This window comes from Pyxicephalus adspersus, chromosome 1 (assembly GCF_032062135.1).
Source record: "Pyxicephalus adspersus chromosome 1, UCB_Pads_2.0, whole genome shotgun sequence".
NCBI classification, from domain to species: Eukaryota; Metazoa; Chordata; class Amphibia; order Anura; family Pyxicephalidae; genus Pyxicephalus; species Pyxicephalus adspersus.
This window is the reverse complement of record NC_092858.1, coordinates 37,997,857-38,011,187: the sequence shown is the minus strand read 5'-3', so window position 1 is coordinate 38,011,187 and position 13,331 is coordinate 37,997,857. Positions and strand designations below refer to the sequence as shown.

Below are 13,331 nucleotides of genomic sequence, written 5' to 3'. Positions count from 1 at the left end.
CTGTTACATGAACAGGAACAAAACATATACATGGTACAGAAAGATACTGAAAACCTTATTGAATGGCTGCTGGATGCTCTGCAGTATATCTGACAGTTCAGTGTCTTGTGTGGTAAGTGCATCTTCTAACTACTTTATATGTGCAATAATCTCCTAAATATACACAAAGTACAACTCTAGTAATAGTATGATATGTATGAATGGGAAAAAGACTGATATGTATGAGCCTGCTATGATTATTAAACCGTGTGGGTTACCACACATCCCAGACAATACTATTAGAACACAAATATTAGGAAATTTTCATTAAAAAATGTTTAAAGAATGAATTGTTTTCTGAAATTAGCAATGATATGGTGATGCCCCTATTTGCCTTTTGAGCCATGTTTTATTATTGACCTATGGTGCATAGACTGTTAATAGTACAGAACAGGAAATAAAAGGTTTTAGGTACCTGCTTGTGAGCTTTCAGTCATCACTCCCCATGGAGGTTTAGCAAGCTGACGTCTCTGAATGGCCCAATAATGGTTTTCCTGGGTGCATCCACTGGGTTGTATGGTGGGGAACGTGTTGGGTGCCCGTCACTTTCAAACTCCAGTTCCAAATACTGGAGTTATACTTTTCTCTAACTTTTTAAACCTTCACAACTCGAATGATCTTTTAAGAGCAGCCAGTGTAAGGACCTGAAAACTCAGGCAAGCAATCAGAGACTCTTCCAACATAGGGCCCCGATTCCTGAAGAATAACATCAGTTACCTTGTTTCTCAAGCAGTAAATCCTTCTTGCATTGTCCTGGAGCAGCTTCCTCCAAGCGCTCTCTCGACATTAATTAATCTCAGAAAATTCATTTTCAGAAGCTTCTATCTGAGTCACCATCCTCTAGCTGGGGTGAAAATGATGAAAAGCCTAAGCATATGTTTTTATATGCTTTCCTATGTTTTGCCAGTGTTTAAAATTCCTATTCATTCCAATGGGGGAAGTCATATGATTTTCCTAACGGGATGCAAAGGGAATGCGGTCTAAATGCTAAATGCCCAAAAAACGCTATACTGCATATTACTATGTACTACGTCTATAAATGCTCCAAATGCTTCTATTGAAGTGAGCAGTGTTTGTGGCCCTTTATGTTCCTCTGTAATTGTGTATGGGTGTTTATGGGCACTTTTAATATGGTTTATGGGCAAATGCCCTTATGAACACTTAAACACTCATTCAAATTCTGTATGAGCTTTTATTAGCAAATGTATTGCCTGTGTAGACTTAGCTTTAACTTAAATACTGGTAAATTCCAATGTATTACATTTTTAGTTTTTGGGTTTAGAAACACCATACAGATAAATCATTAATGTTATGGTAGGCACAATCTAAGCACACTAAAATGATATGCTCTAAAAAAGATGAAAACTGAACTCTGGTATAAAAGATAATACCAGAACAAAGATTCTCCATATACAAAAATAATGTCTTCCAATACCAGGCCTTGCTTTTCTTTTTCCTCATAATGTAGCAATCATCATGAAAAGTCTCTATATGGTGGAGTCAGTTCAGTTTCTGTTTAACATGGAAATCACTGGCCTGAAACTAGGAAATCCAACAAAGCTGTGTAATAACCCATCAGTAGTTATAGGTTGCAGCACTAATTGCAGCAATAATTATCGTATATCGGTGCCCACAGGGGATAGAGGCATTACACTCATCTCTTGTGTCTGTCTACATGTAGCCTTTGATGTCCCAGTGTTTAATAATGGTGGCACAAAGATCCCCAGAAGTGATGTACAGACCCTTCACCATAGCTTGGATTTTGGTTTGTAATGGTGATTTCATATGTAATAAAATGTTATTTGTCAGGTAAATTAGAGATTATATAAAATACATTAAAAAATGTATGAACTGAGCTTGGAAGAGGTAGGATCAGATGTAAAATAGACATAATTCTTGGGTTTAGCTTTAAATAAATGTAATAAGAATTATGTATAAATATGCATGGTAAATGGAAATGATGGGTTACAATGACACATCTTATCATCCCACTTTTTTGTGTGTGGGAACATAAAAGAAGAAGTTGCTGCCTACAGTTTTACATAGAAGCCAAGAACAAGCAACTATGCAATACTACTTCCCTTCTTTAGAAGCCTTGGCCACTTCTGATTCCTCAAAAAAAAAAAGAAACATAATCAGGCCATCTAAATAAAGCTACAGAGTTGTAACAGACCACATGAAAAAAAGATTCATTAGAAAAAGTACATATATGTCATATGTCTTTTAAGCATAATTTTACATGCAAACGAAACTCTATCACTATCTAAATTATGTCTTCCTCCCACATCCTAAAAACATGCAGTACAAAATAATGGGGGTTTAAAATTTTCGGGTCTTAGGGAACCTAAAGAACAATAGTAACAATATCCACAGCTCACAATACTAAGGTGTGGGAGTCAATAGGAAGTATGCCTCTTACATTGTTTGCTAGTGGGAAGAATGTCACCTTTTCAGATATATATATATATATATATATATCACTGTTTTTTAATTATACATATTAATATCTTATAAAAACAATATAAAAATAATATAATATATATATAATAAACACCCAGATTACTGATTGCATGATTTGAACATGCCTCCAATCCATCCAAACCAAAAAAAATGGGAGGCCCACTTGAATCAATATTACTTTCTTTTGCAATCTTAACAGGACAACATAACTACACTTTCCAGCCTAGCTTGAACAGGGTGGCAAGGAACACTCAGTGTGTATTTCTGATGGTAATAATTGGTCTGATAATGGATTGGTGATCAAAATTAGATGACTGCTATACTGTAATATAATACATATCATTTACTATTATGCATATTTGGAAATGTTTAGCTTGGCTATACCACCATTCTGTTGCCTCTGAATGTGAAGCGGTGTTTTATGAGCAGAGAGTCATTTCAAGAACAGTTCTGCAGCTGCAAGTCACAGGACATAGTCTGTACACTGAGACGTTTTTCTACCACTTTTTTTAGACCATTTGTAGGGAAAGTACAAACTAAATCTTTTATACTACTATTTAAAGAGAAACTTGGTTGCTGTTTATGAGATCTTGTTTTTCTGGAAATTTGTACTAGAAATATTGGAAGTACAGTTATGTCAGGGGATATCTGCAGCATAGAGATGCCACTTTATTTTGTTAATGTTAATATTTATTCATAATTAATAAAATATAAGTGTAATCTTTAAAAAAAGGCTTTTCTACATTTCATTTTGAGTTCCTGCTATTCATCCTTGATTTCATCCACTGCTAGAAATCCTCCAGAACAGATTTTGTGTAATCCGGACTTCTGACATGCTACTCTGGGTGTGACCAATTTTTTTCTGAACTTCAGTGGAAAGGAAATGGTTCTTAAAGAGAACCTGAAATTTGGCAGCTGTGTCAAAATAGACTGAGAGATTGCAAAGAACAAGAGACCAGAATGTAATTCTTCCCCCTGCAGATGTTCTTTTCCCAGTTGCTGACATTACACATGACATGTTCTACAATGTGTCTTTGTGTGGAGGTGGCCATCTTGGTAGAAGCAGGCTTTGGTCCTCATGTGACAAATACCCTGCTAATATCTGGTAATCTTGTCCCTGGTGGGGGAATATTCAAAAACAGTGAGGGAGCAAGCACATATTCACAAAATCAATTAAGCAAAAACAAGGAGAATCTTACACACCAGGTCCCCCCAGAACAGCTAAGTCTCCATCAAAGAGAATTGTAAACACAGTAGTAACCCCATAATTTTTCACCCAAATCTCATGAGACTTTTATTTAGATATGCAGTGTCTTATATGATCCTACACTGCAGATATACAGATTTGAGGCTCAGGACACAGGCCAGGAAATGCACTGCAACTTTAGGAGGAATTGAAATCATCAGATACATTTTTAGAATTCTCATTTTACACAATTATTATTGGGTATTTGCTATCATATAGAAAATATTACCTTTTAAAATTAATCTTAATAATTCATCTAATGCTGCTGTTCAACCCTGATGCCAAGAACTAATATACTGGCATACAAATTTACACATGTTTTTCTTTATGATGTAGAAATATAAGTGTTTCTCAAACTTTTTAACATGGTGGAACCTCTTGGAATAACTTTCAGGTCTTCAAGGAATCAGTGCTATAATTACAATACCCATAGCTCACAGTATATAAGCATGGTGGTCAGTAGGAAGAATGCCTCTTACATTGCTGGCCATTGGGAAAAATGTCACCCTTACAGATAGCCAAAAAGATTCTTAGTATCTATGAAACTATCTTGAGTTAAAAAACTGCTCATTGTTCAATGAACCCCACTCAAAGGGGAAGAAACTTCTCCTAAAGTGACGTCATAATGCCAGAACACCCACACCTTGAGCCTACAATCCTTACTGAAGACATATTCCGCGGTTCTGGCCAGTGCGCCCCCCCAGCGGGGTCCTTCTCCTGACCCCACTGGGTGGTGCACTGTTCAGAGCCATGGACCACCAAAATTTTCTTGCGGACCAACGGTTGGCGACCACTGCTTTGGAGGAACTGTGGATCAGAAACACTAATCTAATGCCACATGTTCTATCTATGATAGAAAGGAAATTAGGGGATATTGAATAGGATCTGACATTATCTATAATAAATAAAATAAAGAAAAGTGTTTATTATGTGAAAATATATCTAATTATACCAATAAATTCACAGACTATCTGGGGCAGGAGTGTTTCTTGCTTACCAAATATCTGCCATTCTTACTTTTCTGACGTACTATTCTTACTGGAAGTTTTCCATAGGAAAGATGACAAACTGCCAACGGAAATTGTATTCATGAAACTATTAATGTTTTGTTTGGTTATCCCACAGTAACAATGTACAGTGTATGTTCTGTGTACTGTTTGTTTAATCATTAGACAATCAGAAATTGGCTTCTAAATGGTTTCCACCCAGCACACATACGAGGTACATGGGACATAGGCTTGCCAAACATTTCATTCACTAGCAATCTGTATTCCGGTGACCCAAGTGTAATTGATATTGTTGTCAATATAGATTATTGTGAATTGTAAAGCTATGTAACATTTTGTCAGGGCGAGTGAATTAGGGAAGAAGAAAAACAATTTCTTTTCTTTAGAAAATGATGATTTGGTTCTCTTTGGTATTAGTTATATGTCCAAAAGCCTGGTCCTTGTTGACTTAGTTGACTGATCCTCACCCTCAGCGGATATCATGTTAGCAAGGCTTGGGTTAATAATTATGTGATTCTGGAGCAATATTTCTTTTTTAATTTTTTATCCTTGCTGGGTCATAAACATTACTTCAGGTTAGCTGTAACGGTATTAAGGCACCATTCCCACAATTTTGTCAAGTCATGTGATTAACGAATCTTAGCATATATTGGTGTGAATGATACGGCCCATTGTGCAATTCTAAGGGCTCTATTTATAACACAGTCTTTTCCAACTGTGACTACAAGCAAGCAGCCTCAGTCTTCTGCTCATCCGCGGTGTAGTCATGTGCGCTAGCTTGGCATCGAAATGCCCCTCGAAAAACGACTGCTTAAAAGTGCTGTTGGTGTTGTTGCACACTAAACAAAGGGCATTGTTGCTGCGTTGGACGAATAATTCGTCAGTCCATTTGGGGTTGAAGACACAACGTTCGAGGTCAACCTTCCAGAGACTGGTAGCTGCGTGTTGTTTCTGCTCTTTAGGCATTGTAATTGGGGTTACTGTGTGGGAACTCCATGATATACATGATATCGCAGGAACTCGCGGGAACTTTTTTTTTCATTTAAACTGCTGTGTATGGCTGTAACAGCTGCAACGATTGATAATTCACAGGTATAGCACTCAATGAATAGTTTGTTTTTTGATATGTCAAATGTACCATTATCCTATCCTGTAGCTGTAGACCTTATAGAACTCAGGACTCAGATCAGTGCCATGTAAATATGTGGACACCTTCACATGATTAAACAGTACATTTACTTTTGTATCTTTTTTTTTTTTAATGTAGATGACATTTACAATGGAAAGTGCCTTTTTGGAACTTTATCAGCAATTCAAAGTGTTACAAGCTGTATGTTCACGACAAGCAGAACTTCTTCAAAGATTGCTTTTAAAGGAAGCTCATTCTGCCGGTAATACAAATTATAGAGGGGTCACACCTGACATGAAGCAGGGTTATACCTGGTACCACATAAGGCAGGGTCACATCTGCAAGCAGCACTTGAACTTAATGTTCTACTACATTATATCAAGCAGAGCTAATGCACTATACATGTTGTCAGGAGAAGGTTTAGGATCATCAAACCGGAGAACATCTTTGTAGCCTTCTACACCAGTGAAGAACAGATTTTTTTTACATGTACCTTGAGTTTCAAGAGATCCAGTTCTAGATAGAAATGTGTTTCTAATTCTTTGTCACTCATGAACAACAAAAATCAAAAGCTTTTTCTTTCTCCACGAAAGTGAAGTACTTGGTGCTCTTGAAATTCAAGATGACTTCTATTTCATTATTTAATGATCCAAGTGTAGGACCTGGAACCTCTGTGGAGTTCATGCATCAGGTATGTCACAAGACTGTGTGATTTATCTGCTGAAGGGGACTGGTTTAAAAGAATAAATTTGGTGACTCTCTCCCCTTCAGTTGGGTTGTGGCTGGTCGTCCTTTGTCGTTCATGGGTCCACTAGAATCTATCCATGAATGACGTCGGACGGCAATTGTACATATGCCAGATTCTGGTCCGATATCAGCCCTGAGGTGAGAATCAGACAATAATCATCTGACGTGTGTGTACATAGCCTTGCTCTTAAAAAAAGAAAATACCAGACAGTCTACCACAGCTGTTCCTAAGTCCAGGGGTGTAAATATTCAATTTTTCAACTCATCTACTTAGCAGCAGAGGGAAAAGTGTAGTAATAAAGATGGAAGATTTGTTAGGGCTGCGCCCCCCCTTTGCTGATACACAGGATTACCTGGGTTGCAGAGTCTAACGCTCTCCACCAGAGCACCCCATGATGACTGGGTGAAAAGCCAGTAACCCTAATGGCCACCAGACTACTTTCCGGTGTGGGAGGATCAAGGTCTGGATGGTCTAAGGTCGGGGCAGGCAGAAACATGTGAGGTCAAGGTTTCTGAAAAGGCAATATTTGGCAGGGTATAGCCAGGGTAAACCTCAGGTAACACGCTAAAGATTCAGCAACCAGAGCCTGGAACAAGAGAGGTTTAAATAAAACTAGTAGCCAATAGCAGTACAGGATGAAACCAGGAACTGATCGGTTTATTGGCTACAGTGCATACTCTAAAGCAATGGTCGCCAACCTTTTCAGTCCCGTGGACCACTAAAATTACCAGCTCCTGACTGTGCATGCGCGGGGAGCCAGGTGTCACTCAAAGGGGAAGAAACCTCCCCCATGGTGACGTCATGAATACATAACCCCACCCACTCTCCCATCGCAGATCTGAGCCTGCGATGGGAGAGTGGACGGGCTGTGTTCAGGAACACAGACCGCCCACCTCTCTGAGTCTACGAACTGCACGGGGGGACATGGTCTGTGGCTCAGACCGGTGCGTCCCCCCAACAGGGTCTTTCTCCTGACCCCGCTCGGGGGTGCACCGACCAGAGCCGCATACCTCCAAAACTTTCTCGCAGACCACCGGTTGGCAACCGCTGCTTTAAAGTACCCTTCAGTTGTGCACAACCTTCCATCCTTCTAATATATTAAATTTTTTTACTTTAACCAGGTCTGTTAGACAATATAGAATGAAATGGATGAAAAGCCTGGCCAAACTCTTGCTTCTCACAGTCAATGCATACTTGCTGTACATGTACTATGAATAATAAAATCTAAGGTCATTTATACCTTTTTTAGTTAAATGGATATTTCTCTGAATTTACCCCAAAAATTGTATTAATACACTTTCTTTTATTTTACTTTGCAGACATGCCCATGTCAAAACCAGTTCAATGCACTGATGCTGGAGACCATATATCAGAAGTTCCTTTCATTCAGCTGACAGGGCTTTCAGTAGAAACTGCGAAGTCCAAGACCAAGGAGTTATATCAGGCACTGAAAACAAAAGATGAAACCACCTTCTCAATAAATTGTGATGTACAGTTTATTCCAAACAAAGACCAGTACCAGTTCCCAGCCAGTCAGGGTGACAAATCAGGGCAAGCCACAAAAGCATCTGTCTGCTTGGATGAAACAGAGAATAATAGTAACTTTGCATTGTTTGTCAAAACATATGCACCAACATTTCCCAAGATGCCTGGCGTTAGTGATAAAACCATCCCTGTGACGTCTGACCTTGACTTTTTAGCTCTGGACCCAGATCACACCCTTAGTGTATCTAATAAAGATGAAGAATTGTGTTTTCTGCAATCAAAAGACATATCACAAGCAACCATTCCAGGACCACCATTCATCAATTTTAATGAAGTAAGAGGACCGGCACAGGTGAGGCATCACCATTTCTAAAATAAGCAAAATAACGGTATGATCCCAAAAAAACTTAGAATCCTAATGGTCATATGAACAACACTAAAAAAAATCAAAATCAACGTTTTTATATTTTTGCAACTATAATCTTTGTAGTTCCAATTAATCTGTAAGATAAGTCATCATTAAGAGCCTATGTCCACTTGTGTGCTGCCATTCCTGATGGTACTCAAATCCTTGCACTATCCTTGTTGTGAGGAATTCTCAGATGGCAAATCAAATAGACATTTGCCATGCAAATGGTTCCCAAATGTTTCTAGTTTTCATGACCAGGGTAGCTCAGACCTTTGCTCCTTTTCCCCCCAAACCTGCCAGCTCCCAAATATATACATAAGTCCCATCAAAACACCCCCTCAAACCTCATGGATTCCCATCTGCCAATCTTACAAATGTTTTTTTCACCCAAACCCCACCTGGCCGGCTCGGTAGCCATCCCAATCCGGAAGGAATAGGAAGAAAAACCTGACTGGTCCACCCCCAACAAACAAAAAAAAAACACCACCGCCCTAAAACAGCAACAAATTTGAATTTTGACAAAAAGGAGCAGTCCTTGTGTATTAAAAAAAGACCATCCATTACCGGCCTAACTTGTTGCAGTACCCATAAAGCTGTCACCGGACAAACTGAAGCCCCCCCCCCCTCCCCAAAACCTCATGGATTCCCATCTGCCAATCTTACAAATGTTTTTTTCACCCAAACCCCACCTGGCCGGCTCGGTAGCCATCCCAATCCGGAAGGAATGGGAAGAAAAACCTGACTGGTCCACCCCCAACAAACAAAAAAAAAAACACCACCGCCCTAAAACAGCAACAAGTTTGAATTTTGACAAAAAGGAGCAGTCCTTGTGTATTAAAAGAAGACCATCCATTACCGGCCTAACTTGTTGCAGTACCCATAAAGCTGTCACCGGACAAACTGAAGCCCCCCCCCCTCCGCATACTGAACAAATTGACCGAAAACCCCCACCCTGCCTGGTCTGTCTTTGACCGTTTGATGCGCAAACTCACCTTGCTTGAATCCAGTGTCACATCCTCCACGAGAACCCCCCCCAGCCCTCTGCTTAGATGGGCTAACCAATTCACTCACTCGCATAGCCCCAAAAAAGTCTATCACAAAGGGTGCTTTAAACAATATCCTCTCATAATTCTGCTGCAAACTTCTGCAAGGTTGTCCACCAAACATTTTCTGGCCAGAGGTCCTGCTTGTTGGCAGCCCCCTGAAAAAACTGCGGCCCTGGTCGGCCTACTCACCGTCATTAGCCACATCCACAGGCCTATGTCCTTGTGGTCCCAGTGATGGTTGCACCGCCTTCCTCTGGCGAAACTGCTTATCATAGCGCAGCCATGCCGTACCCCCATACAATCTATAATCCTCCTGAATAGTGTCCAAGTAGCAGAACAAAGATGGACAGAGCTCTGGTTGCCTCTCCTCAATGATACTGGCCAAAATGCTAAAGGCTTGCAACCAGTTAAAGAAAGTGCGCAGAATCATTCTGTAACGGCACTGTTCACGTTCTTTTATGTGCCCCTCCCCCTCACACTGTTCCAAATAAATCTCTCTAAAGGCATCCACATACTCACCAATGACAATTCGCTCCCGCACTTCCTCTTTGATGTGCGCACCCAGCGGCCCCTCAAAACACACATACACTTTTCCTTTAGCCGCATCACTTACTAATGCTGACAAGCTTGCTATAACATCACCCGCAGCCGGAGTCCCCTCACAAGGCACCCCCTTGTTCATTCCACTCACAAGTGCTGTTCCTGCTAACCCTTTCCCTGACCCCATGCTCCCGGCTTCTTCATCCCTGCTCCTGCTGCCCCCACTTTCCCCCTCAGCCGCTAGCCTGCTGCAGCCTCTTTACCACATCCCTCAGACTGGCCAAATCATCCTGAACCTCACCTATACCACTGACACCCCCCAGTACAACATGCCCCTCCCCTTTCCTACCCCGCTGGGCTCACTGTACAAGAAAAAATCCTTACTCTGCACCTGGATTCTGCCACCTTTTTTTACCCCACCCTCCATCCCCCAAACCCCCCCAGCCCCCCCCCCATGTCCTACCTGGCAGATCCTTCTCCCTGGATCCTGCCCGCATCGTCCTGGGGCCCCGCTCCACCTCCGGAACCTGGCCTGCCTCTTGGTCCTCCTCGGAAGGGGACAGCTACCCCCTCACACTGTGGAGCTTCCCGCGACTCCTCCATACTGGCATCGCAGCTGGGCTATCCCAGTGACGCGGCTCGACTCCGGATGACATCACGTCCTCCGCAGCCCGGACTGGATGGCACTCCTGACACACCTCCCGAGCCCGGTCTGGTTCCGGAAAGGGACCGATCTGACTCCCGCTGCCACCAACGATCTTCTACTGGAACCTAGGACTCTAGAGGCCGCACCCTCAACTGGGCCGGCCGTCTCACATTTCCGCCGGGCCCCCGGCTTCAGGTGAGGTCTCCACTCGCACCCACCGCCTGCAAGGTGACCAGGGACTGTGCCCCCTGACAGCCGCAATCCCTGCTCTGGGCACCTTCCACCGGGCCCTCGCAGAATGCAAAGTCCCAGCTTCAGGTAAGGCCTCCCCTCTCAAGGCCTCACCTGTAGAGGAACGTGGGCTGCGCTTCTTGGCAGCCCAGCCTCCTCGCAAGAGCTCTGCCTATGTAGGGGATTCCCCCCCAGCCTGTGCATGGCACAGCCTGAGCCGCAGCTGGCTGCCCGGCGGGGGGGGTCATGTTGGGGGCTCCCATTATGGTACTAAGCCCTAGCAAAGGGTTCAGGACTCAGGCGCACCAGGGGCCTGTGCCTCTGAGGCCGTAGCCCACCTAACCTGCCAGAGGGGCGCTCACTAGCAGCCCCTCCAATCTCTTTAGCCACCCTCTCCTGCTGCCAGGCCTCACCTTGTGATGCAGCTGCACCCCTGGGCTGTTGCATCAATGCGTCTACAGACTTCATGATGCCTAAATTAATCCCTGGAATTTTTTTTTCCCGTACAAAAGGTGCCTGAATAAAATTGTGCCTGACCTCTGATTGATCCTACTATTTAGCCCTCTGAGCTCCACCCCCTGCCTGGCCTCTGCTCTCACTGATTCCTCTTAAAAATGTCCACTCTAGCTGTTAATTGTTAACTGTTCCTTCCCCCCCATTCCTATGGGGCTGCCCTCACACCCTGTCATGTAGCCCCTGTGCTGAGTTCCCTGCTCTGGGCCTGTCTTTATGTTGGTATTTCTTCATCTTGGTGAAAACGTACTTACCTGTCTGATGGGGCCGACCATATTAAGCTTAGTAGGCAAAAAGGAATAGAGAGGTCAGGGAGGTGCTTCCTCCTCAGATTTACTCCCTATCTCTCGTCTCCTCTTCTAAGAGTGTTTTAGCATTGGCATTGAGGCACAATTTCCATCTTTAGTTGATGTCATTGAAAGGTGGTTGTAAAGAGCCCAAGAAAATAGATTGATACCAGTAGAATTAGTGTTTCTCTGCTTCTTATCCATGGCACTCAGTTTAGGAACCACTACACTGTGCTATCCAAAATACATTTTTTCTGTATTGGTTGTTTCTGTAGTTTAGGAAATCACCCACTGTACCACTGTGGTCACATGACCATAATAGTAAAATCAAACAAAATATTTTTTAATTATATGGGACTTTATTGAAGTGATATAAACTTTTTCATTCTCAGCATGCTTTTCATAAACATATTATTATACAGTATTTATATAGCACCAACATCTTATACAGTGCTTTACAAGTCCATAGTCATGTCACTAGCTGTCCCTCAAAGTAGCACACAATCTAATGACCCTACCATAGTCATGTGTCTTTAACACAGTCTAAGGTCAACTTTTTTAGAGGGGAAGCCAATTAACCTAACTGCATGTTTTTTGGATTGCGGGAGGTAAACCGGAGTACCCAGAGGAAACCCGCGCTGTCACGGATCTCCCACAAGTGTGGGGAAGTGGACCCTGCAATCTGCAGAGGTATGAATTGAGGTGCAGAGTCTAAGGAACCACCCGGTGTTCACCAGAGCACCCCGCAAGGAGTGATGGACTTTGCTGCGGACGGAGCCCAGATGCAGACAGCAGCTGACAGCAGATAGAACAAAAGCGTAGAACCAAATCGGTAGACAAACTCGAAAACGCGATCTGCAAGAGGTGCCTTGCTGGGAGAGAACAGCTCCTACCCCCACAGCAAAGGCATCAACTTCAAGAAAGAATGGTTTACTTGGGTCAGGGTGATAAGACAGGAGCTGATGTGAAGGCCTGCTTCAAGACCTTGAAGGCCCGGAGAGCTCCTTAGGTCACACCTTGCAGTTGGCTCCCTTTTTGGTGAGGGCTGTAATGGGAGCCACAATGGAAGAGTAACTTTATAATGAACAGCTGATAGTAATTGGTGAAGCCATAAAATCTTTGAATCGCTTTTAGCCCTTGTGGTAATGGCCACTTAAAACTTTGTGGAAACTTTTCCAGGATCCATACATAATCCCTGATTGGAGACAATATAACCCAGAAAAGGTTACTTCAGGCACTTCAGGGTGTTCAAAGAGACATTTATCCAATTTGGCAGAAAGACTATTCTCTCTAAGGCGTAGAAGTACAGTCCTTACATGTCTCCGGTGCGTCGGAAGATCCCTGGAAAAGATGAATGTGTCATCCAGGTATACTACAAAACAAGTGTAAAGGAGGTCACGCAAAATGTCATTACCAAAACTCTGAAATACTGCAGGGGCATTACAAAGCCCAAAGGACATGACAAAATACTCATAATGACCATCACGAGTATTGAAAGCGGTTTTCCACTCATCCCCTTCTTTGATTCGGATGAAGTAGTAGGCT

The 13,331-nt window shown here is 42.5% G+C and overlaps 1 protein-coding gene across 2 annotated transcripts in view; it reads left to right on the top strand.

The window, feature by feature from the left end:
• The window catches only part of SLC4A8 (solute carrier family 4 member 8), a 144,679-nt gene continuing 131,348 nt past the window's right edge, over nucleotides 1–13,331 (top strand). The window contains exons 1-3 of one of the 2 annotated variants that reach the window (XM_072406939.1): nucleotides 26–112; nucleotides 6,020–6,143; nucleotides 7,949–8,466. In XM_072406939.1, the coding sequence (XP_072263040.1) occupies nucleotides 74–112; nucleotides 6,020–6,143; nucleotides 7,949–8,466 (681 nt within the window). In that variant the 5' untranslated portion in view covers nucleotides 26–73. Of the gene's footprint in view, nucleotides 113–6,019; nucleotides 6,144–7,948; nucleotides 8,467–13,331 lie in introns of both variants that reach the window. The other variant, XM_072406946.1, reaches the window with a different exon arrangement.